Raw genomic sequence first — 22,941 nt, 5'->3', positions numbered from 1 at the left:
AAATGCCATTGTCCTTCCTAATTTGGCTCCAACTTAAAATGGGGTAGGTGCTATATCTCTCTGGTAAGATTTGATCCCTGTGGCTTCACATGACAATTGGAGTTTGACCTAATCGGTAATTTACCTAGATACCCCTATATAAATACATTTTATCAACTTATTTCCCCCCCAACAATCTAAGCAATCAATTCTTAGCACTCTTACATCTATGAAATATTCATTATCAATCATTTTTCAGAGATCTTCAAGGCTACATATTCATAATTCAACCATTGTGGAGAAAAATTGCATCATTCCTATGCAAAGCATGTGTGTGTGATTAGGGTTTTGTCACGTTCATGCCATTTCATAAAACATATATGAATATATTCAAAGAACAAAGCATCATCATTAGCAAATATAGATTTGAGGTATATCTTTCTAGTATTTATTTTAGAATTTGCATTTATTCATTCAAGCTTAATTCCTAAACTGGGTTTGACTTAGGAAAACCCCTATTTCCAAAAATTTCACCCCTTTTAATGTGCAGGAAATAGGTACAAAGCTGCATTCGAAAGGATCGACAGGATTCACAGAGACGAATAGGTTCACCTTTTGACGATGAGAAATTTGGAGGACCAAGGCGAGGAGCAGCATGGTCCAAAAAAATCAGGTCGAATTTCTAGGAACATATCCAAATCGTCTTCTTCTGGTCAGATCTAGGTTGGTGTCTCCATACGGGTATTGTAGCTCACTGTTTATGCCCAATCTCTTCAATATTCACTTATTTACCTTAATTTCAATATTTTTACAATTCAACTTAGAGAGAGGGAATTGAAATGTAACACGAGTGGAACCTAATCAATATTTCAGAGCTATTTCCTTAGAGGGATCAAGCCTAGACCTATTAGGTCACTCCCACTTTCAATGTGATGGTCTTTTCAACAAAATTAGCATGGTTTTATTACCTTAATTGGTGAAACCCTAATTTTCACCATTACATTTTTGTGAATCCGACTCCTTACACCACTATTTCTGATTTGTGTTCTCAGATCTGATTTGGTTGCATTTTAATTTCCGAATTTGCACTCATAGATTTTAAATTTAATCAAATTACATAAATTTATAGGTTAAATTCATAAAAACCTTAATTTATTTTAGTTAATTTGATTTGTGGGTTGTATAATTTGTAACTTTTATTTTCAGATTTGATCTTAGACATTCATAATGACACTTATTAGATCTAATTTATTTGTAATTTCACATATGAATACAATGCTTTTCACTTATATCTATCAAAATCATGTGTTGGATAATGGTTTCTTTCACTTCACATTGCTTCTTTTCATTCATAACACTTTGGCATATTGCATGTTTAGAATTTCTAAAATGCTTCCTATTAATCAATTAAATATCAAAACTTTTATCTATGATGCATGTTGTTTTATGATGATATTTTTAGAAAAATGCATTACATATGTAGATCACATAAAGGCTTTTGTAGATCATAATACTAGAGATGCTAATGAAAAAACTAATACTTGTACCTCTCCTAGGGTATCCAATGTGAGTGAAGAAAGAGCTAATACTCCTATCAATGATCTCTCCAATGGAGAGAAAGCATTGAAGAGAAATATGGCACCATCTTCTTCTCATACACATACCCTAGTGCAATGGGGGCAAGGTCAAAATATTGGTGTTTTAATCTCTCTAGATCCACCTTATTCTCCTAGAGCCTATCTTAACCATCAAAATATTTGTAGAGAAAATGATGTTCAACATTTCATTCATGATCTATCTCACCATGTAATATTAAGTAAAGATGAGGCCTTACATGATAAGGATCTTCCTTCCCAAACTATCAAAGAGGATATGCATGATGATAGAAAGGAAAATAACCTTACAAAGATATTCCCTCTTCATCTACTTCTTGTTGTGTTCCTTCTAAATATACTTACACTATAAATTTTAAAGGAATCCATTATAATACTCCTTCTCAAATAAAAAGCTCTTATAGGAGTGACTATAACATAATATCAAAACAAGGTTTTAGAGGACAAGGACTTGGAAAATTTGAACAAGGAATCAAAGTCCCTATAAACCCTCCTACACAAACTAGTATCGAAGGTATAGGACATCCTCGTCAATCACATGGATAATCTTCTTAAAATTCAAAACTTTAAGGAGTATTTTGCAAGACATAGAACTATTGTCCATCTAAAGGTGCTTCTTCCTCAAACATTCCTTTTTATTCATATCATCAAACTCACGACGATCATGTTAATGATTATCTGGATTTTAAAAAAAGTATGCAAGAACTAGTTGATAATGAAACTATTAAAATCATAGATGGCAATCCATCTTATTCTAATAACCCTTATCCTATATGACAAGAGACAAGACTTAATACTATTGATGACCAAAAGAAATTAGCTACTAGAATCTTTTGGAGATTGAAATATGATAAGAATGTTGTTTTTCCTTTCATTAGACTTAATTACAATTATAAGCATAAGGAAGGTGATGAACATTGTCTTTTTCATCGCAGTTATTCTCATTCTCTTAGAAATTGTAAAGCATTTAAAATATTTCTTCAAGGCCAATATGATAGAGCTTGCATAGCTCTTACAACCGATCTTGCACTCTTCCTTGGTGAAGAGGTTTAGTGCCTTAACAGTCCATCCACCCTTCATGTTTCTCCTCACCCTATGACGCTAGTAGTTAACTCTATCGGGGGCTCTTTGTCATAAGAGGCGATGCTTTTTCATATCAATCATCTTGGGGTAGGGTTAGTGCAGGATCATGGGGGGCCAAAAAGTGGCGATGTGAAAAAAATAGCCTTCTCTACTCGCCTAAAAATATGAAAATCCGTGTTGGCTTTTTGCTTGGCCTGGGTGTCAGTACACCTTGGCATGGTAATTACCTAAGAAAATCGGATATCAGATAAAATCAGATATTCGATTTTTATTTGTAATTTTAAATTAAAAAATATATTATATAATATATAATGTAATATTATATATTTCATATTATATAATATATAATATATTATTATATTATATTATATATTATATAATACATAATATATAATATAATATTAGATTATAAATTTTTATTTTGTTTATTGTTAAGTGCTATCTTTTATGGGGATAGCTCCCTATATTGCTTGAAAATTTTAGAGATTACATTGAAATTAACCATCATGGACCCTCTAAAACCAAAACATCTTACCAACTACGTTTTACTAAACTTTACATAAGAGAAATATAAAGATATTGCTCCTACTTAAGCCAGAAGTACACCACAACTAGACCTGCATACCCCCGGTTTACACCTGTCCCCCAATGGTTTGATATATTACAGCAGCATACTCACCAATCGCAATTGCATTGCGGGTGGAATTCTCCGGAAGCCACCAGACGTCTGATTCAGTTGTCCTTCGAAATGGTTCCATGTTTTCATTAAAGACTGCGCATCTGAATATCTCCCATGCCTCTTCCCCAAATATCTTCAGTCTCTCCCGCTCTTCCCTCCACACTTCTTTACAGACCATTTATCATACCTCCTCACTTCTCACAGAATCCTCCTCTCCAGCATCGTTGTCCACTATGTCCTCTTCTTCCTGCATGTCATCTCCTTCACTCTCTTCATCATCCTCAGAGTCTGAGTGAAGGTATTAGATTATAAAATATTATATTATATTATCACATATTATGTTGAGGTATGTGAAGACCCTCCCCCCTTTGAATCAAAACGTAGCATGCTTCCAACAAACTAAACTATAGAAATAAACTATAGTTCCCCAATGACTCAACCTCCTTCCTTTCCAACCAGACTTGGAGAGAAGAGAGCAAGCACTCGACCGGATAGGAATGGACAGGACAAATTCACCCCCAAGAATTAGCATCCTAGCATATAATATTATATTATATATTATATAATGTAATAATATATTATATAATTATATAATATACTATTATATAATTATATTTTATAATATAATATAATTTGTATTATATAATATAATAATATATATTTATTATATTATATAATATAATGTTATTTTAAAATAATTTAAGTATAAAAATTGGATATCTGATTTTCTGAGACAATATATTTCGATTGTGATAGCCCGTGAGTCATTTTTAACCCACGGGCTGCGAGATTTTATAGAAATCCGATATCTAGTGTTTTGCCCAAAAATTGCTAAAAAATAGATTGAAAGGTAAGATTTTTATTGTTTTCAATCATTTCAATTCAATTTTTGTATTTTTTTAATGTTTATTTGATTTTTCATTGAAAATATGGTTTTTTTCATGAAAACTAGGTTTTTTTAAATCAAATACAAAATTGTTTAAATTTGTTAAATAAACTCAATTGTTAACATTCAATTGGGTTAAAAATGGGTGATAACAATGAAAACATTGATCAACCACAACCGCAACAACCAAACCCTCCTTTGCCAAACCCCCCCTCAATTCAGGATTTGATTGCACAAAATTTGAATGAATTGAGGGGGATTGCAGATGTATATCATAAGATCCCTCGTCTAAACCCAATGTTTGATCCTCTCACGTCGATCATAAAGAGTATGGAAACCATGACTGAGGAGAACAATGTCGCCCTTTTGTGGCAAGATTCTATGAGAGAACAATATGCATATGGCTTGTCGTATAAGGAGATCAAGGATCTCGAGATATCGAAAGCCAATATCGCCTCATTGTTTGTGAATCCCCGCATTGGTCAACCCGTAGACCCCAAAAAAATAAAACTTTCTATTAAATGGTGCACAAATGATGGTATTGTGAAAAACTTTTGGGATCGTTGGTGGATGGTTTTCGACAAACCACCCAACAACAATCTTGATGTCCCCTTCTACTTCATAAAAAAAATGTATGCTGAGTTTGTTTTATGCAAACATGTGAACTACTTTGACATCCAACCTTTCCAAGGTGTGGGTTTAGGTATGCCCCAAAATAGACCTGGGGTAGTCAGAGTAGTCCAGGGCCCATATGTCCCCCCTCCTCCTGTTGATCCCCCACTCCAGTGCAGCATCCAAATATCATTTGTGAGGCAGCTTCACAACCCATATTGGCTATTCACTCTTTGAGTAGCCTTTTGGTTTCTCAAGCTGGGTCAGTAGCTCAACCTACTTTTGATGGTAGCAGTGCATCCGGTGGCGCTGACACATCATCCTTGGCTCCACACATATGTGTGCCCCATAGTTGTGTCATGTGTGGGCACGTATTCTTGGGTCCAATTGGACAACCTTTTGATCCTCCTGCAGACAGTGCAGATTATGAGGTGCATGAGATGCATGATGCACCAAATGTTATGACACAGACTGGAGGATACCTTGGGGAGTCCTCGCATGCTTTAGGCAAGGAGGCACTGTCATCATACATTGATGATGTAGTGGTAAGATTTGTATTTTCACAGTTCCTGTTATATTTTAAATGAATATTTATAATCTAGATAATATTAAGTACTAATTTTTATTTACATGGTCTATTTAACAGTTGACGACCGAGGAGGAGTTGAGACAGATTTAGGAGGGCACCTTGTCGGCCATTTCATTTGGCCTTGATAGCTTGACGGTACATATATTATTGTACCTAGTCATTTGTATTTTATTGTACATAAATGCTCATCATTTATATTGGTATTGATTAGATTATGTAGTAACTTGCATGTATATCTTATTTTACTCTTGTTGGGCATGAGCAACACGAGTGCGAGGCAGTGTGATTTAGGATCTGGTAGTGCAGTTGGAGACAAGGGAAAGGTAATTGAATGCAAATATGATTGAATAAATAGTTTAAATAACTTATAGTGATTATACACGTCTAGACATAGATTGATAGTTTCATATACTTGTTGTGTATATGTATAGAGAATTCTTGGCTTCACATCCTTAATGACTACACCTAGTATACCTAAAGATGAAGAAGAAGAAGAGATGCCTCGAGTAGATGTGTGTTTATTTTATTTTGTGTTTAGTAAATATAATTTATTATTATCAGTGACAATTATATGCTAACTTGTATCAATGTCATGTTTTTGAACATATGTAGGTTGTGTATGAAAATATTGAAAACATACCTCCTCTACCGAAGACATACATCAAGAGTCCTGCAAAGCCGAAGAGAAGATGTGGAGATGAGGTAAACATGAATAGTTCAATTATCGTTCATTTTTATGTTAACTTTTTGAATGTGAATTATATAATATAACTAATATTAATCGTGGTTTGTTTTTCTTGTGCAGGATCCTTCAGAGCCAAGCAATGTGGCGAAGAGGATCGATTTTGATGACCCATCAACAGCTTAGGATGTTATAGATAGTTTTGGGATGCTTACATGTCTAGTTGGCATGTATATTTTGTATATGGACATACATTCACATATTTAGACATACATTTTGTTTGAGTTGGCGTTTATGCCATATTTGTGTATGGACATACATTGTAATCATTTGACATTTTTATATATACAGAAGTTGATATTCGATCATATAAATTGTTGCTCATCTGTGCATGGTGTTATCAAGGAAATATTTAATCTTCATTCCAATAATTAGCAATGGTTAATAATGGTTATTTAATGAACAATACAATTCATTTCATTTCATCGTAAGTGTTGTTTGTATAATGAACAATACAATTCATTTAATGAACAATACAATACAATTAATTCAATGAACAATACTTGATACAATTCATTATTACCCTATGCATGGTCCTATTTTTCCCCCCACCTCGATCGAACACTCGGGGTCATACCCTACCGACGTCGTCCCTTGAGCACCCTAAGTGCTAAAATTGTCAAACTTTGATGGTCCCTAACTCAAAATTTGTGGCACCTGCGAATGATCGGTTTGAACCTATGAGGCCATGAGAGGGGTCCCTACAAAAGCCTATCTCAGTTTTTCAAGTTTCCCTACGGTTTTATTAGGGCAGCAATTTTTCGGATGGCAAAAAAATCATCAATCTCATTCATTCGAATGTTGTCGCGTGGCCAATTTCTCGTTCAGCTCATCGTGATGACGAACTGTCAGCTCTGACATGTCCATTTAGGCATTATTACCCTATGCATGGTCCTATTTTCCCCCCCACTCAATCGAACACTTGGGGTCATACCCTACCGACATCGTCCCTTGAGCGCTCTAAGTGCTAAAAATTGTCAAACTTTGACGGGCCCTAACTCAGAATCTATGGCATCTGCGAATGATTGGTTTGAACCTATGAGGCCATGAGAGGGGTCCCTATAAAATCCTATGTCGGTTTTTCAAGTTTCCCTATGGTTTTATTAGGGTAACAATTTTTCGGTTGGCAAAAAAATCATTAGTCTCATTCATTCGTATGTTGTCTCGTGGCCAATTTCTCATTCTGCTCATCGCGATGATGAACCGTCAGCTCTGATATGTCCAGTTAGGCATTATTACCCTATGCATGCTCTTATTTTTCCCCCCCACTCAGTCAAACGCTCGGGGTCATACCCTACCGGTGTCGTCCCTTGAGTGCCCTAAGTGCTAAAAATTGTCAAACTTTGACGGGCCCTAACTCGGAATCCGTGGCACCTGCAAACGATCTGTTTGAACCTATAAGGCCATGAGAGGGGTACCTACAAAATCCTATGTTATTTTTTCAATTTTCCCTATGGTTTTATTAGGGAAACAATTTTTTGGTTGGCGAAAAAATCGTCAGTCTCATTCATTCGAATGTTATTTCGTGGCCAATTTCTCGTTCTGCTCGTTGCGATGATGAACCATCAGATCCTACATGTCTAGTTATACATTATTACCCTATGCATGCTCCTATTTTTCCCCCCACTCGGTCGAACACTCGGGGTCATACCCTACCAACGTCGTCCCTTGAGTGCCCTAAGTGCTAAAAATTGTCAAACTTTGATGGGCCCTAACTCGGAATCTGTGGCACCTGTGAACAATTTGTTTGAACCTACGAGGCCACGAGAGGGGTTCCTACAAAAGCCTATCTCGATTTTTCAATTTTCCCTACGGTTTTATTAGGGCAGCAATTTTTTGGTTGGCAAAAAAATCGTCAATCTCATTCATTCGAATGTTGTCTCATGGCCAATTTCTCGCTTGTCGCAATGATGAACCATCGGCTCCGACATGTCCAATTAGGAATTATTACCCTATGAATTCTCCTATTTCCCCCCCCCCCCCACTCAGTCGAACGCTCGGGGTCATACCCTACCGACATCATCCCTTGAGTGCCCTAAGTGCTAAAAATTATCAAACTTTGACGGGCCCTAACTCAGAATCCGTGGCACCTGCAAATGATCTGTTTGAACCTACGGGGCCACTAGAGGGGTCCCTACAAAATCCTATCTTGGTTTTTCAAGTTTCCCTACGGTTTTATTAGGGCAACAATTTTTCGGTGGGCAAAAAAATTGTCAGTCTCGTTCATTCAAATGTTGTCTCGTGGCCAATTTCTCGTTCTGCTCATCACGATGACGAACCGTCCACTCGAACATGTCTAGTTAGGCATTATTACCCTATGCATGCTCCATTCCCCCCCCTCCCCCACTCGGTTGAACGCTTAGGATCATACCCTATCGAGGTTGTCCCTTGAGCTCCCTAAGTGCTAAAAATTGTCAAAATTTGATTGGCCCTAACTCAGAATCTGTGGTACCTATGAACAATTTGTTTGAACCTATGGGGCCACAAGAGGGGTCCCTACAAAAGCCTATCTCGGTTTTTCAATTTTCCCTACGATTTTATTAGGGCAACAATTTCCGGTTGGCAAAAAAATCGTCAGTCTCATTCATTCGAATGTTATCTCGTGGCCAATTTCTCGTTCTTCTCATCACGATGACAAACCGTCGGCTCTGACATGTCTAGTTAGGCATTATTACCCTATGCATGCTCCTATTTTCCCCCCCCACTCGGTCGAATGCTCGGGGTCATACCCTACCGACGTCGTCCCTTGAGCGCCCTAAGTGCTAAAAATTGTCAAACTTTGACGGGCCCTAACTCGAAATCTGTGGCACCTGCGAACAATTCGTTTAAACCTACGGGGCCACAAGTGGGGTCCCTACAAAATCCTATCTTGGTTTTTCAATTTTCCCTATGGTTTTATTAGGGCAGCAATTTTTCGGTGGGCAAAAAAATCATCAGTCTCATTCAATCGAATGTTGTCTCGTGGCCAATTTCTCGTTTTGCTCGTCTCAATGATGAATCGTCGCCTCCAACATGTCCAGTTAGGCATTATTACCTTATGCATGCTCCTATTCCCCCCCCCCCCCCCCCCCCACTCGGTCGAACACTCAGAGTCATACCCTACTGGCGTCGTCCCTTGAGCATCCTAAGTGCTAAAAATTGTCAAACTTTGACAGGCCCTAACTCAGAATCCGTGGCACCTACGAATGATCCATTTGAACCTACGAGGCCACAAGAGGGGTCCCTACAAAATCCTATCTCGAAATCCATGGCCCTAACTTGTTCAATGAAAAATATAGATAAACAAGCATTACACTATAGACACATAATGATCATCAATATTTCCATGTATTGTATACACATAATTACCATTATACTTGCACGTGACATCCATGAAGGGATATGCAAACATGATTTTTTTTCCATTATCAATACAACTACACCAATGTACTCATGTACAGATACATTGTATATCATCAATATAACTAAACCAATTTGCTCATGGACATTATATATCATCATAACAAAGTTATATCAATTCACATCCATATACAAATACAACATCCCACTTCATCTGCATCAGACATCCTCATGTCCTATGAGAAAAGCTTACGTACAACAATGCCTGCATATAAATGAAGACCAAAATAACCTTTTTATGCGGAATGAATGTGCTACAAGAAACAAATTATAACACTTAGTACAAATTAGTTTGTCAAATTATAAATAGACCATTTGAAACATTTTTAAGACGTACAAGATTGTATAATTACGAAACTTACCAGTTTATCTGCAAAGTATACAAGCATAACTTTGAAGAAAGACACATGTTGATTAAAGCCCTTCTCATTGCAATTCTCTGCATGGTTAAAGATGATGGTAGATATGGTCATTTCTAAATAGCAATACATTCACTTGACTTAATGTTTATGCCAAAATTTTATCTCATTAATGCACAAAGGAATATGTACCATCACCGAGAGAGGGTCTTGTCAACGGCGAATGATCTAGCATGAACCTGTATTTTTAAGAATTCTTAGTCTACACATAAAATGCATGGATGAACATAAAGGCTTTATGATAATCACTTCAACTAAAATGCATGATAATAAATGAAAAGGTGGGATTATATACCATAAAAATACGTCCCTTCAAATTATATCAACAGAACCCACTATGTTGACACAAAAATCATAATGTGATATTGTTGTATACCATCAAAAAAGACCTGCATGAGCATAAGGGTTTTGCAATAATTATATCATCAAAAATTATCAAATAGTGTTCTCTAATAACAAAAATTGTAAAGCTCATCAAATGCATGATAATAAGTCATGTAACTGCAAAAATACGCCCCTTCCAATTATATCAAGTGTACCCGCTATGTGCATGCAAATACCGTGTTGCCAAAAAAAAACGTTCATCAATAGACCTGCATTTTGAACACATCCTTAATATACACGTAACAAACTTGAACATTAAGGTTTAATGATCAATTGTTTGAAATGAAATGCATGATAAAAAAAAATAAGGCACCATTAAAGACCTACTACTCAAGTGTGCCTGAAGGGTCATCTCTTTGCTTAAGAGTATCCAATATTGCTTCGTGATCAGTAGTAGTCACTTTCCATAGCTCTTTGGTCTTCATTTTTGCTTGATTCTTCAACAACTTGACATTTGTAGCTATAATAAGGTGTGAATACATTATAATGGTTTTGTGTTTCTCATAGTCTTCAAATGTAGGTATGCCATTCTTTCTAATCATGTATGTTTGCAACCAAGTTTCCACAACAACAACTGAACCTGTAGGATAAGTGAACCCGTCATCATCTGTCACTGGTTGTGTTAGCTTTTGTTTTCCTTGTACACATCATGCCAACCAATATTCTGATCTCTCTTCATGCCCTTGCGATGCAACAACTGCAAAAACATGTCCTGGTTGTACAAGATCTGATAGATGGTCATACTGAAGTGAACTTTCCATGTCATCGTTTGACAAGGATACTGTTTGAGATAAAGGAGTTAGATATTGGGGAACCCAAGTATCAACCCACTCACTTGACTCGCACTGATCCGCATCACACCAAACACAAATCTGACAAAAACAAGCCAACGTTCGTGTCCAAATGGTCCATGTACTTCCCTCTAAGCTGAGAAATGAATGCACCTTTGAAGAATCTTTAATTTTTTGACAATCCAATCTATCTCCCATCGTTCCCTCCTCAACCAACCAAAAGAATCTGGTCATTGCTGAATCAAGAGTACCTCCATGTGACAATGTTGAACTACACCAATCAATAATAGAATATGCATCAGAGAAATTTGCACCTGAAATCCTCAATTGCTCCTTAACTAGAGCTCTCTTCAAACATGCACCTACTCCATCATGCTCCCCCTTCCCATGCCCTGCCTCAAAAAAACACCAAATATGAGGTATACGCCTCTCTACATGCATTCTACTCAACCAATAAAACATACGGGCATTCTTGAATTGACCCGTATAGTTATCTGACCATATTATATGTCGGTCAATTGCAATATCTTTCTCATGCAAGAACTCAAAAAAATTCTCGAAAGAATGTTGCACATACTCAGAGGAGTGTGATCTATCATCACTCATATAAAAATGATACTCCTTGATTATCTTCTTGTCCTCTTCTATACTATCAAGAGCATGTCTATATGTAATGTAAATAAAATTAGCAATCTGAACTAAATTGTAGTACTGAGATTGTACCTCATTCTGTGGTTGCAATGTATAGTTCTCTGCAAAATCAACCACCGATACAATAGTGTCAATCGGGAAAGAGTTCTTACACATCCTGAACTGTTGATCCAACCACTGAGACCTATAGGTGTGTCTTGCATACTTGTAGAAAAGATTTTCCTTAAAATCCAAAATAAAATCAGCAATACTCACTTCTCTTGAGACTAATTCGCATCTAGAACCTTCACCTCCACACTTCAAAGTATATTTCGTTGTCTCATATATTTTTTTCTCAACATAATTCTTTCCAAACTCGTGTTTGCTATCCTCACGAAAACATGAAACAAACTTTGACAACCCACCACATTCTGAGCACTTCTCATTCAAACAATCATTTCTATAGAAATAGCAGCCATCATCTCTAGGACATAAAAATAGATCTTGCAAGTCTCTTGATGATCTTAGAAATAGCATTGCGTCACACTCCTACAGCATCTCATTAGTATGCATCGTAGAATGAACATGACATAAAAGTTCATGGTACATTGAAAACTCCACATGGTACTTGCAACAAGAAGTATTGTGAATCTTAAGAGGAGCAAAATAAAATGGTTTCAAAGATTCAAAGGCCCTTTGTGATATTTGCAAAGTTGGATGTACTTCACCAAAAAAATTGTACAACATTGTTTGGCTTGATTCCAAGAAATGTTTGGGATGCGGTGTGCGGTCTCGGTTGTCGATTCTTAATTTCAAAATGTCCTTTAAATTGGGTGACACTCTAGAATTAGAGTGCCAAAATTGTTGAATCTCTTCCTTCACATTGTCAGTCAACTTTCTATCAACACGTGGAAGCCTCCCACCAAAAGCCCATGTATCTTGTTGAAGTGGATCGTCAATTCTTTGTCTTCGTGCAAGTGCTCTATCCAAAGTTTTACGGTTTATGTTAAAATCAACACAAGTTTGTCTCATTTGACGAGCCTTCCTCAATTGATGGCTTACTAAGGAGGTTGTAATCACTCTTTGAGCAGCTCTCTTATCTCTTTCTTTGCTATTTTTTCAATAGAATTGAGAGCGTCAAATAGATTTTTTGCAATAATAGAATTTCTCTCCATCTTCTTGTTCATACGAATCTTCAATTTGTTTAGCAATGGTCTCATCTTTATCATCTTTATCAATTGAACAAAGAGTTGGCATTTCTCGGTCAATGTCATTGCAAAAATTTTGGTTGAAAAGTTGTGTAGCCCACAACCAAACGGTTCTTGTTGATCTCTTGCCTTCAAGATTCACAATAATATTCTCATCGATTTCAAATAACCATTTTGGGGTTCTTGAAGGCCTTGGATTTGGAATTTGTCTTTCATCCATGAGAGGGTCTTCATTTCTAAAGTGATTAGGTGTTACATATGGTTCACTTGGCTGAGCAATTCCACCTTCAATGTCAAAGTTTTCCACATTTTCACCTCCTATGTCAAAATTTTCCACATGTTGAGCATTTTCATTATCACTTTCAACATTTTCAAAATTTTCACTTTCAAAATCTACATTTTTCATTTTCAAAATCTACATTTTTCATTTTCAAATTCAATTTCCTCTTCACTTGAAGTAACATTAGCAATATTTAACATACCTTGTCTTCTCCTCCTATGACATTCTCTATCTCTTTCTTTATACAAATCAATTTGGTCATTTGAAAGTTTTCTTTTGTGTTTAGACTTCCGACGACTACTACTCCCCATTTACCTCCACACAGATGCTCCTAAATGATTGGCAATGTAAGATTTGACTTTAAGAATCTCCCAAAAGCATAAATTTGTCTCAACATGTCTAAAAACCCGTGATCGTCGACAAAAAATAGAATATGTAGACTGTGGGCCATTGGAATCCACAAAATGGCCCACAAGGCTCTTTTTTATTTACAAAAATCGGATATCCTATTTTAATGTATAAATTTGTGGTCCCAATTTTTTTTCTCGTTGCCGCCTTTTTTTTACTGTTGCCACATTAATGGCAATGGCGGAAATCGGATATTCGATATCCGATTTTATTAGTCATATTTTAGAGAGAGAGAGAGAGATGGGTCATATTATATCGTTATGGGTCATTCGGGGTCCTAAAGGGCCCCATGATGTCCTAAGACACAATATGACCCCTAATGACACCATATGGTGTCATAAGGGGTCGTATATTGTCCTTAGGGGTCACATGGTGTCCCATGAACCCTTATGATCCCTTAGGACACCATACGACCCGTTATGACACCATATTGGGTCGTCATGGGTCCTATGGTGTCCTAAGGGGTCATATTATGTCCTACGACCCCTCAGGACACCATATGACCCCTAATGACACCATATGGTGTCATAAGGGGTCCTATGGTGTCCTACGACCCCTTAGGACACCATATGACCCCTTGAGACACCATATTGGGTTGCTATGGGTACTATGGTGTCCATAGGGGTCGTATTATGTCCTATGACCCCTCAGGACACCATATGACCCCTAATGACACCATATGGTGTCATAAGGGATCCTATGGTGTCCTAAGGGGTCATATTGTGTCCTACGACCCCTTAGGACACCATAGGACCCAAAGTGACCCAATATGGTGTCATAAGGGGTCATATTGTGTCCTGAGGGGTCATATGATGTCTTGAAGGGGTCATATGACATAATACGACCCATTAGGACACAATATGACCCATAATGACCCAATATGGTGTCATATGGTGTCATAAGGGGTCATATGGTGTCCATAGGGGTCATATGGTGTCCTAGGACCCATTGGGACACCATATGACCCCTTATGACACCATATTGGGTCGTTATGGGTCATATTGTGTCCTAATGGGTCATATTATGTCATATGACCCCTTTAAGACATCATATGACCCCTTAGGACATAATATGACCCCTTATGACACCATATTGGGTCGCTTTGGGTCCTATGGTGTCCTAAGGGGCCGTATCAAGTGTCCTATGACCCCTTAGGACACCATATGACCCATGACGACACAATTTGGTATCTCAATCTCTCTCTCTCTCCCCCCCTATCCCCTAATCTCTCTCTCCCTCTCTCTCTCTCTCCGCTAATCTCTTTAGCTCTCTCCCTTCCCCCCCCTCTCTCTCTCTCTCAACCCCCTCTCCCTCTCCCTAATATCATATATTATATTAAAATATTATATATTAATATATTAATAAACATTAGATTAATTATGTGCAAATTTAGTTACTGAATTTACTTATTAAAATCGGATATCCGATTTGTGTTGTAAAATTTTCAAATTTCAAATTTCGGCTTGGGAATGCTTTGGGATTTGGCTTGGAAGTGACAAGCCTGGAAAGTCAATTGAAAAAACGTGTTTTTCAGTATTCCTTGATTTTCCAGACTTTACATTGGTGGCTGACGACTTTTTTTTGTAGCCAAAATTGATAAAACGAAAAGGGTTTTTTAAGGACATTCTCAGTTTTCCAACAATATAAGGCTTGTCTTATTTCAACTTTAATAAATAATTATTATTTATTTTCTAATTGAATTTTGACAACAGTCATGATTGATAGACTGATTGAAAAACACTCATAACTTTTAAACGGTATAACATTTTTTGAATCCAAAACCTGAATCACATCCTATGCTTCGTCTACTATAGGGAAAAATAAAATAAAATAAAATTTCATAAGGTTTTGACCAATTTAAGGTGGTTAGACGTAGGAGTTTCTGAATTTCTGAAAAGCTGTAGTAAAAAATTCATAAATAATTATTTACTTTATAAAAAATAAAAATAAAAATGTGTTATATCCGGACATGAGTCTAATACTTATATTATAAATATTATAAAAAAATATTATGATTTGATTATGATTAGGGTGGTCAGACATATGTCTACTTCTTATCTTTTTCCTGAAATTTTAGTACCACTACATTGAAATTTGAAATTTTCATCAAATAGGATTTTTTTTTCCAAAATACAACTAGTAGCTTAGAAACTACATTAAATTTTCTATATATTCTCTTCTTGCATATTTTTAAAATAATGTTCAAAACTTATTCAAATTTTCATGTCAAGTTGCATAACTCTGATTTTCTGAAATTTCATTGCCACTTAAGGGCCTGTTTTGGCACACCATGATCCTGCACATACCCGATAGCAACATAATTCATTCTTGCCTTTATGCATGGGGGGCAAGAATATTATCTTATCTCTTCTCTCTATCTAAGGTTTCACTATTCCCTTTAGGGGTTGCATTTTTCATACTCTGATATCATTTCTTGCATGGAATGGTATGTCTCTTATGATTAATTTATCCTTAGGGGAGTTTGTGATCCTTCATCTTAATTTCTCTTTGAAGATTACCTCTTCTTTAGAGTTGCATTTTTACATATATTGATGTCTTTTCTTGCATTGATTATTCCTTCATGTGAGTACATTGTGCATTTTATTATGTATAATCTCTCCTTAGAGGTTGTGTAATTCTTCTCATTATCTCTACACTTGGGGGGCATTGATCTCTTCTATCCTTTCTAAGGATCCACTTTTCCTTGTTTAGGTGGTGTTTGCTTATGATTTGATGTCATTCCTTGTGTGAAGTTATTGTTTTCTCAACCTTTCTCTCTTATGCAAGAGGTGTGTATCACTGAATACAACCTCTTTTACACTTGGCAATGTATATCTATTACAAATAAACCCTTTACTCAGGGTCAAAAGTGTGTGATCCTTCATCAAGAATCCCTTTCACTTAGAAATAGGAGGAAGGTAGGCATGCTTGTTCTCCTTCCTTTCTTTTGGTAGAAGATGCTATGTTTATTCAAAAACTCCTCTTGGAGGTAGATGTCTTTTGAGTAAATATCTCTTCTCCTCCAAGGATTCCCTTTACACTTGTTGTAAGATATCTCTTTTTCAACTATCTTATCCTTGCTCGTAAGAGTATTGTCTCTTTGTCTTGGATTTATGAACATTGTTGCCTAAAAGGATATGTCCTTCGTGTTGAAGGTGGGTATCCTTGTTTCTAGATTTCATAATACATCAACATATGGCTATGTTGATATCTTATGGGGGGGCATAAAAATCATCCTCTTTGTACTATATTTGTACTATATTTTAGCATGTCTTAAATGGGGCGTTCATTCTTAAAAACTAGATAAAACAAACTCTTACATGAGATGCTTTATGCCCGAATTTAGACGTAGCATTCATATATGTCTTATACGGGGTGCACTTTATCGAAATTAGAGAAAACAAACTCTTACACTAGATGTCCTCTAAACCAGACATATATTTGTCTTGCATGGGGTTACACATACTCAAAACCAAAGCAAATAAACTCTTACACGAGATGTTCCTGATACCAGACACACATTTGCATTTTCATTTCATGTCTTACATAGGTTGCTTCATGCTTGAAACCAGAGAAAAAAACTTTTATATGAGATGCTTAACACCGAAAACTAGACATCAATTACACACACAACAAGATGAGTGGAACTAGCAAAATATAGCTAGACTATTCCTACTCTCCCCTCCAACATGGATCACCTATAAAAATACAACTAGAATGTGTATCCATGTCTTCTCTCACTCTTCTTCTCATGGATCACCTAGAAAAACACATCTAGAATGTGTATCCATGCTTCCCCCTCTCTTCTCATGAGCTTATAGATTTTTCTATTTGTATTTCATTTTTGATGCATTTTGTTTTTTTTTGTGATCACTTGTGTTCCTGAGATGGCATTTTCAAGAATGATATTAATGGTTAAGATATTTTGATATCGAGGTCTCTTTGGTTAGTTGACTTGAGGTTTTGTTTTTGGTTTTTAGCTTTTACGTGTTGTGTCTTTCGCCTTTTTTGTCTTTGTTTGGTTGCATTTTTATTTTTTTCTTGTTTTGTGTGTCCTTTCATGCGATTGAGTGAGTTAAGATCCTAAGATTGGGGGATTGGTTCCTCAAAATTAGTGATGTCTTATCTCCTTGTGATTGTGCTCTTAATTGATCCTCTCTCTCTTTTTCTATCATCTTTCATCTATTTTACCACGAGTATTTGCATAGGCTCATACTCCCGTTAAAGTGGGGGATAAATGTAGCATCATACATTATCACTAGGCCAATTTACACCTCATGTTTGTGCCCCTACTTTAGGGTATCCTATCATCATCACCTTTCTAGGTGTGTTTTGTGCCTATTATCCAGCTTTGAGGCCATGGAAAGCTTTTTGTGGGTCCTACTATGGGACACCCACCTTATTTTAACATTGTTACGACCCTAAATGGAGAGGTACCAAGGCATGGAGTGCCCTAGTTTGGACCATGGTGCCTCAAAATGGCATGGTCCCTCCTAATTTGGCCCCAATTTAAAATGGGGTAGGTGTTGTATCTCCCTGATAAGATTTGATCCTTATGGCTTTGCATGACCATTGGAGGTCAGTCTAATCGGTAATTTACCTAGATCCTCCTATATAAAGACATTTTATCAACTTATTTTCCTGTCAACAATCTAAGCAATCAATTCCTAGCACTCTTGCATATTCATTATTCAACCATTGTGGAGGAAAAATACATCATTCCTATGAAAAGCATGTATGTGTGATTAGGGTTTTTTCATGTTCATGCCATTTCATACAACATATGTGATAACATTCAAAGAACAAAGCATCATCATCAACAATTGTAGATACGAGGTATATCTTTCTAGTATTTATTTTAGTATTTGCGTTTGTATATGGTGAAAATGGATAACAACAATAATATTGAAAGGCTAAATGAATCCAACCACAAAACCCTAGCCTAACAACAACAAAGATCCACCATAACATATGAAGATTACCTAAGACAATGCAAATCAAATGAAATCACAAAGATTATACCATCACATGTCCAATAAGGTTTGGATCTCCATTCTTCCTATCTCCATTGATCTTGCTTGATATATTTGCTCTCAGATTTTATGTGCACAAGAGCTCAACAAAGAACGGAAGTGTGGTTGCAAGTAGGCTTGATCACATATGAAAGAGTGTAGTCAATTGATCGAGATGCATAGATTGATTAGGGTTGATAATGAAGGAAGTATCCTCTTATATAGAAGACACTATATGAAATGGAGGGATAAGATTGAGAGGTGTAAAAGATAAATGGTCGGCTATGATTAAAGGGCAGGTAAAGGAAATAATAAAATAATAAGAGGGTAGATAGTGTAGGAATTAAGAGATGAATGACATGTGTCATAGGTAGAAAAGTCTAATGAATTAATTAAATAAATAAATATTTATTTAATTAATAGAAGAAGTGGGATCAATTAAATAAATAAGATATTTATTTAATTTAGGAAAAGGATAATTTAAATAAATAAAGGTATTTATTTAAACGAGAAATAAGGTTAGAAGAGGATAAATGAATTAATTAAATAAATAAAGATTTATTTAATTAATAGAAGAATCAGGCTAAAATAATTAAATAAATAAAGATATTTATTTAATTAGATAGGACAATTTTAGGTGTCTACATTTTGCCCCTCTTTGAGATAATGCAACTTGTCGTGTTGTTTCAAAGAAGATAAGATAAACTGATACAAAGTTGCCCCAACATAGGAATGATATGCCCCCTCGAGAGATTGGATGAAAATGTCTGAAAAGATCACAGACAATCTCTCGATAAGAAAGAAAGGCTAGAATGGACTGACCGGATAGAGTGACAGAGTCACGGGATAAAGAAGATTGACTCGGGAGACTAGGACTAGGGCTAGGGCGAGGGTAGTCTATAAAATAGACCACGAGGGGAATACATCCTCATTGTCATCCACACATCCAAGAGATCAGAGTGCAGAGAGAGAATAGAGTAGCAACAGTCAGCAGCAATGGCATTGGTGCATAGATTCAATCGCGTTTGCCGATTTCAGAGGCCAGGCGACGTAGGAGAGTCGGTGAGTACCACAAAACCTCTTTGTACTTTGTCGCATTAATTGTTTTCATTAATGCATCTTAGGTAGTGCAATAAATGCGCTTTTAGGTAATATAAAAAAATGTCAAAAAACATTGAGGCACGTATGCGTTGGTGCCAGGTGCGTCTGTGTTTGTGCCAACTGCGTCTGTGCCAGAAAAAGCGTCTACATTGTACAGGCACGTTTGTGCTATGTGGGCACGTCTGTGCAGAGCAGGCACGTTTGTGCAGAGCATAGGCACGTCTATGTATTTCAGGCGCGTTTATGTAGTATGTAAGCGCGTTTATGTCAAAATATGCATTTATGTCTTCTAGGTCAAATTGGCAGTTCTGTGATGAACATACGCTGTCGATTGGATAAGCTGCTAAGAGGATACACTCAAGAAGGTCCTCTAGGGAAGACTAGGATAGCAGATAGGGCTAGGATTGACAATTTTGTGATAGAACATACGTTACCAATTAGGAAACTACTCAAGAGGATACACTCAAGCAGAGGCCCTAGGATAGGATAGATCAAGGCACTTTGTGATGAACAGTGAGTACCAAGACATAGTACTTTGTGATGAACATGGAGTACTAAAAAGAGCAGCACTTTGTGATGAACAAGGAGTGCAAATATGAGCAGCACTTTGTGATGAACAGGGAGTGCAAGAACACGTAGTACTTTGTGATGGACAGGGAGTACCACTAGGATAGAAGCAACACTTTGTGATGAACAATGAATGTCACTAGGATAGAAGCAACACTTTATGATGAACAATGAGTGTCACTAGGATAGAGTATCATATGATAAATATAAGCACTAGGATAATAAGCAACATTTTGTGATGAACAGTGAATGCCACTTTAATTGACACAATTGATTTGCTTGACTGCAGGAGTACTTACCTATGCTGGAGTCACGAGAGAGATTTCCGTCGACTCAGAGGTTATGACTGGAGCTGACATTTGAGGACCGAGCTGCCATTGAGGTTATGGGTTTGAGATTTATTTTGTATGTGCCTGAGTTTCGGGCAAACACGGGGTTGCTGACTACACTTGCTGAAAGATGGCATTCTAAGACATGCACATTCCATTTGCCGATGGGTGAGATGACAGTCACCTTAGAGGATGTGTTCAGGATTCTGAGGATACTAATTGATGGGGAGTTGATACCCTATGATAGAGATGGAGATAGGGAGGCATTGAGATGAGTGTTCCGGGATCCGAGACTGGAGATAAAGGCAGGACATGTCGCCTGGGACACCATGACAGGGACAAGACTAGCGCTACCAGCAGTGTTAGGAGGAGTGATCAGTGGGTTCCTGTGTCCGGATAGGGTGACACGAGGGTTGGCTATGGGCTGGGGAGCACCTTGGAGACGTTGGTGACACAACAGACTAGATATGCCTGGGGACCGTGTGTGCTGGTACATTTGTACTATGAGCTCCATCAGTTCATCTACCATAGATCTGTAGGATTGGGCTACGGAGTGACATTGTTACAGGTATGGGTGTATATGGTGAAAATGGATAGCAATAACAACAATATTGAAAGACTAAAATGGATTCAACCACCAAACCCTAGCCTAACAATGAACAAAGATCCACCATAACATATGAAGATAACCTAAGACAATGCAAAATAACTCAAAAATCACAAACATTATACCATCACATGTCCACTAGGGTTTTGATCTCCATTCTTCCTATCTCCATTGATCTTGTTTGATATGCTTGCTCTCAGATTTTTGTATGCACAAGAGCTCAACAAAGAACGGAATGTGGTTGCAAGTAGAATTGTAGTGTAGCCAAGTCCTCCAAAATCAGTCATTAGGGTATGTCATTAGCCATTAGGGCTTGACAATGAAGAAAGCATCTCCTTAAATAGAAGACACAATAAGAAATGGAGGGTTAAGATTGAGAGGTGTAAAAAGAGAGGTCGGCTAGGATTAGAGGGTAGGTATAAGAAATACCAAAATAATGAAAGAGGTAGGTAGTGTAGGAAATAAGAGATGAATGACATGTGTCATGTGTAGAAAAAGATAATGAATTAATTAAATAAATAAAGATTTATTTAATTAATAGAAGAAATAGGACAATTAAATAAATAAAATATTTATTTAATTTAGGAAAGGGATAATTTAAATAAATAAATGTATTTATTTAAATGAGAAATAAGGCTAGAAGAGGATAAATGAATTAATTAAATAAATAAAGATTTATTTAATTAATAGAAGAATTAGGATTAGATAATTAAATAAATAAAATATTTATTTAATTAGACATGACAATTTTGGGTGTCTACATTTTGCCCCTCTTTGAGACAATGCGGCTTGTCGCGTTGTTTCAAAGAAGATAAGATGAACTGATACAAAGTTGCCCCAGAATGGGAATAATATGCCCCCTCGAGAGATTGGATGAAAATGTCTGAAAAGATTGCAGACAATCTCTCGATAAGAAAGATGGGATAGAATGGGTTGAGCGAATGAAGTGACAAAGTCACGGGATGAGAAAGACTGACTCGAGAAATGAAGGCCAGGGCTAGGGTAGGCTATAAGATAGGCCACGGGCAAAAGACATCCTCATTGTCATCCACACCCTTAGAAGATCACAGTGCAGAGCGAGAAAAGAGCAGCAGCAGTCAGCAGCGATGGCATTCGTTCATAGATTCGACCGTGTCCGCCGATTCCAGCGACCAGCCGATGCAGGAGAGCCGGTAAGTACCCGAAAACCTCCTCGTACTTTCACGCATTTCGAGTTTTGTCATAAATGCATGTTTAGGAGCAATAAATGCGCTAGGAATAGGATAGTTTAAAAGTGCAAAAACGCGCAACCGCGTCTGTGTCAGCGCCAGGCGCGTCTGTGTCCAACAGGCGCGTCTGTGTCGGATCCAGGCGCGTCTGTGCCTTGAACCGCGTTTGTGTTGAATGCGGACGCGTTTGTGAAATGTAGCAGCGTCTGTGATTTTTAATAGCGTTTATGTCATGCAGGGACGTTTGTGTTCCCTGGTCGCGTTTGTGTCTGACATAGGGACGTTTGTGTTCAGAAAGCGCGTCTGTGTTGCAGAGGCGCGTGTATGCAGTCTATAAGCGCGTTTATGAGTTAAAAGCGCGTGTGTGTTGAAACAGTACGTTTGTGTGTTTAAATGCATGGTTTTAGTCCTTTAG

General features: G+C 37.0%; 1 protein-coding gene across 1 annotated transcript in view; it reads right to left on the bottom strand.

Annotated features, from left to right (window-relative positions):
* Positions 1 to 3,535: 3,535 nt before the first annotated feature.
* The window catches only part of LOC131053252 (transcription factor MYB16-like), a 57,683-nt gene continuing 38,277 nt past the window's right edge, over positions 3,536 to 22,941 (bottom strand). Inside the window, exon 5 of the mRNA XM_057987870.2 lies at positions 3,536 to 3,642. Within this exon, the coding sequence (XP_057843853.2) occupies positions 3,536 to 3,642 (107 nt within the window). The remainder of the gene's footprint in view (positions 3,643 to 22,941) is intronic.

The sequence above is a fragment of the Cryptomeria japonica genome, chromosome 9, assembly GCF_030272615.1.
Source record: "Cryptomeria japonica chromosome 9, Sugi_1.0, whole genome shotgun sequence".
In the NCBI taxonomy this organism is placed as follows: Eukaryota; Viridiplantae; Streptophyta; class Pinopsida; order Cupressales; family Cupressaceae; genus Cryptomeria; species Cryptomeria japonica.
Note: the sequence above shows the minus strand (reverse complement) of the source record. Positions and strands in the feature narration are given on the sequence as shown.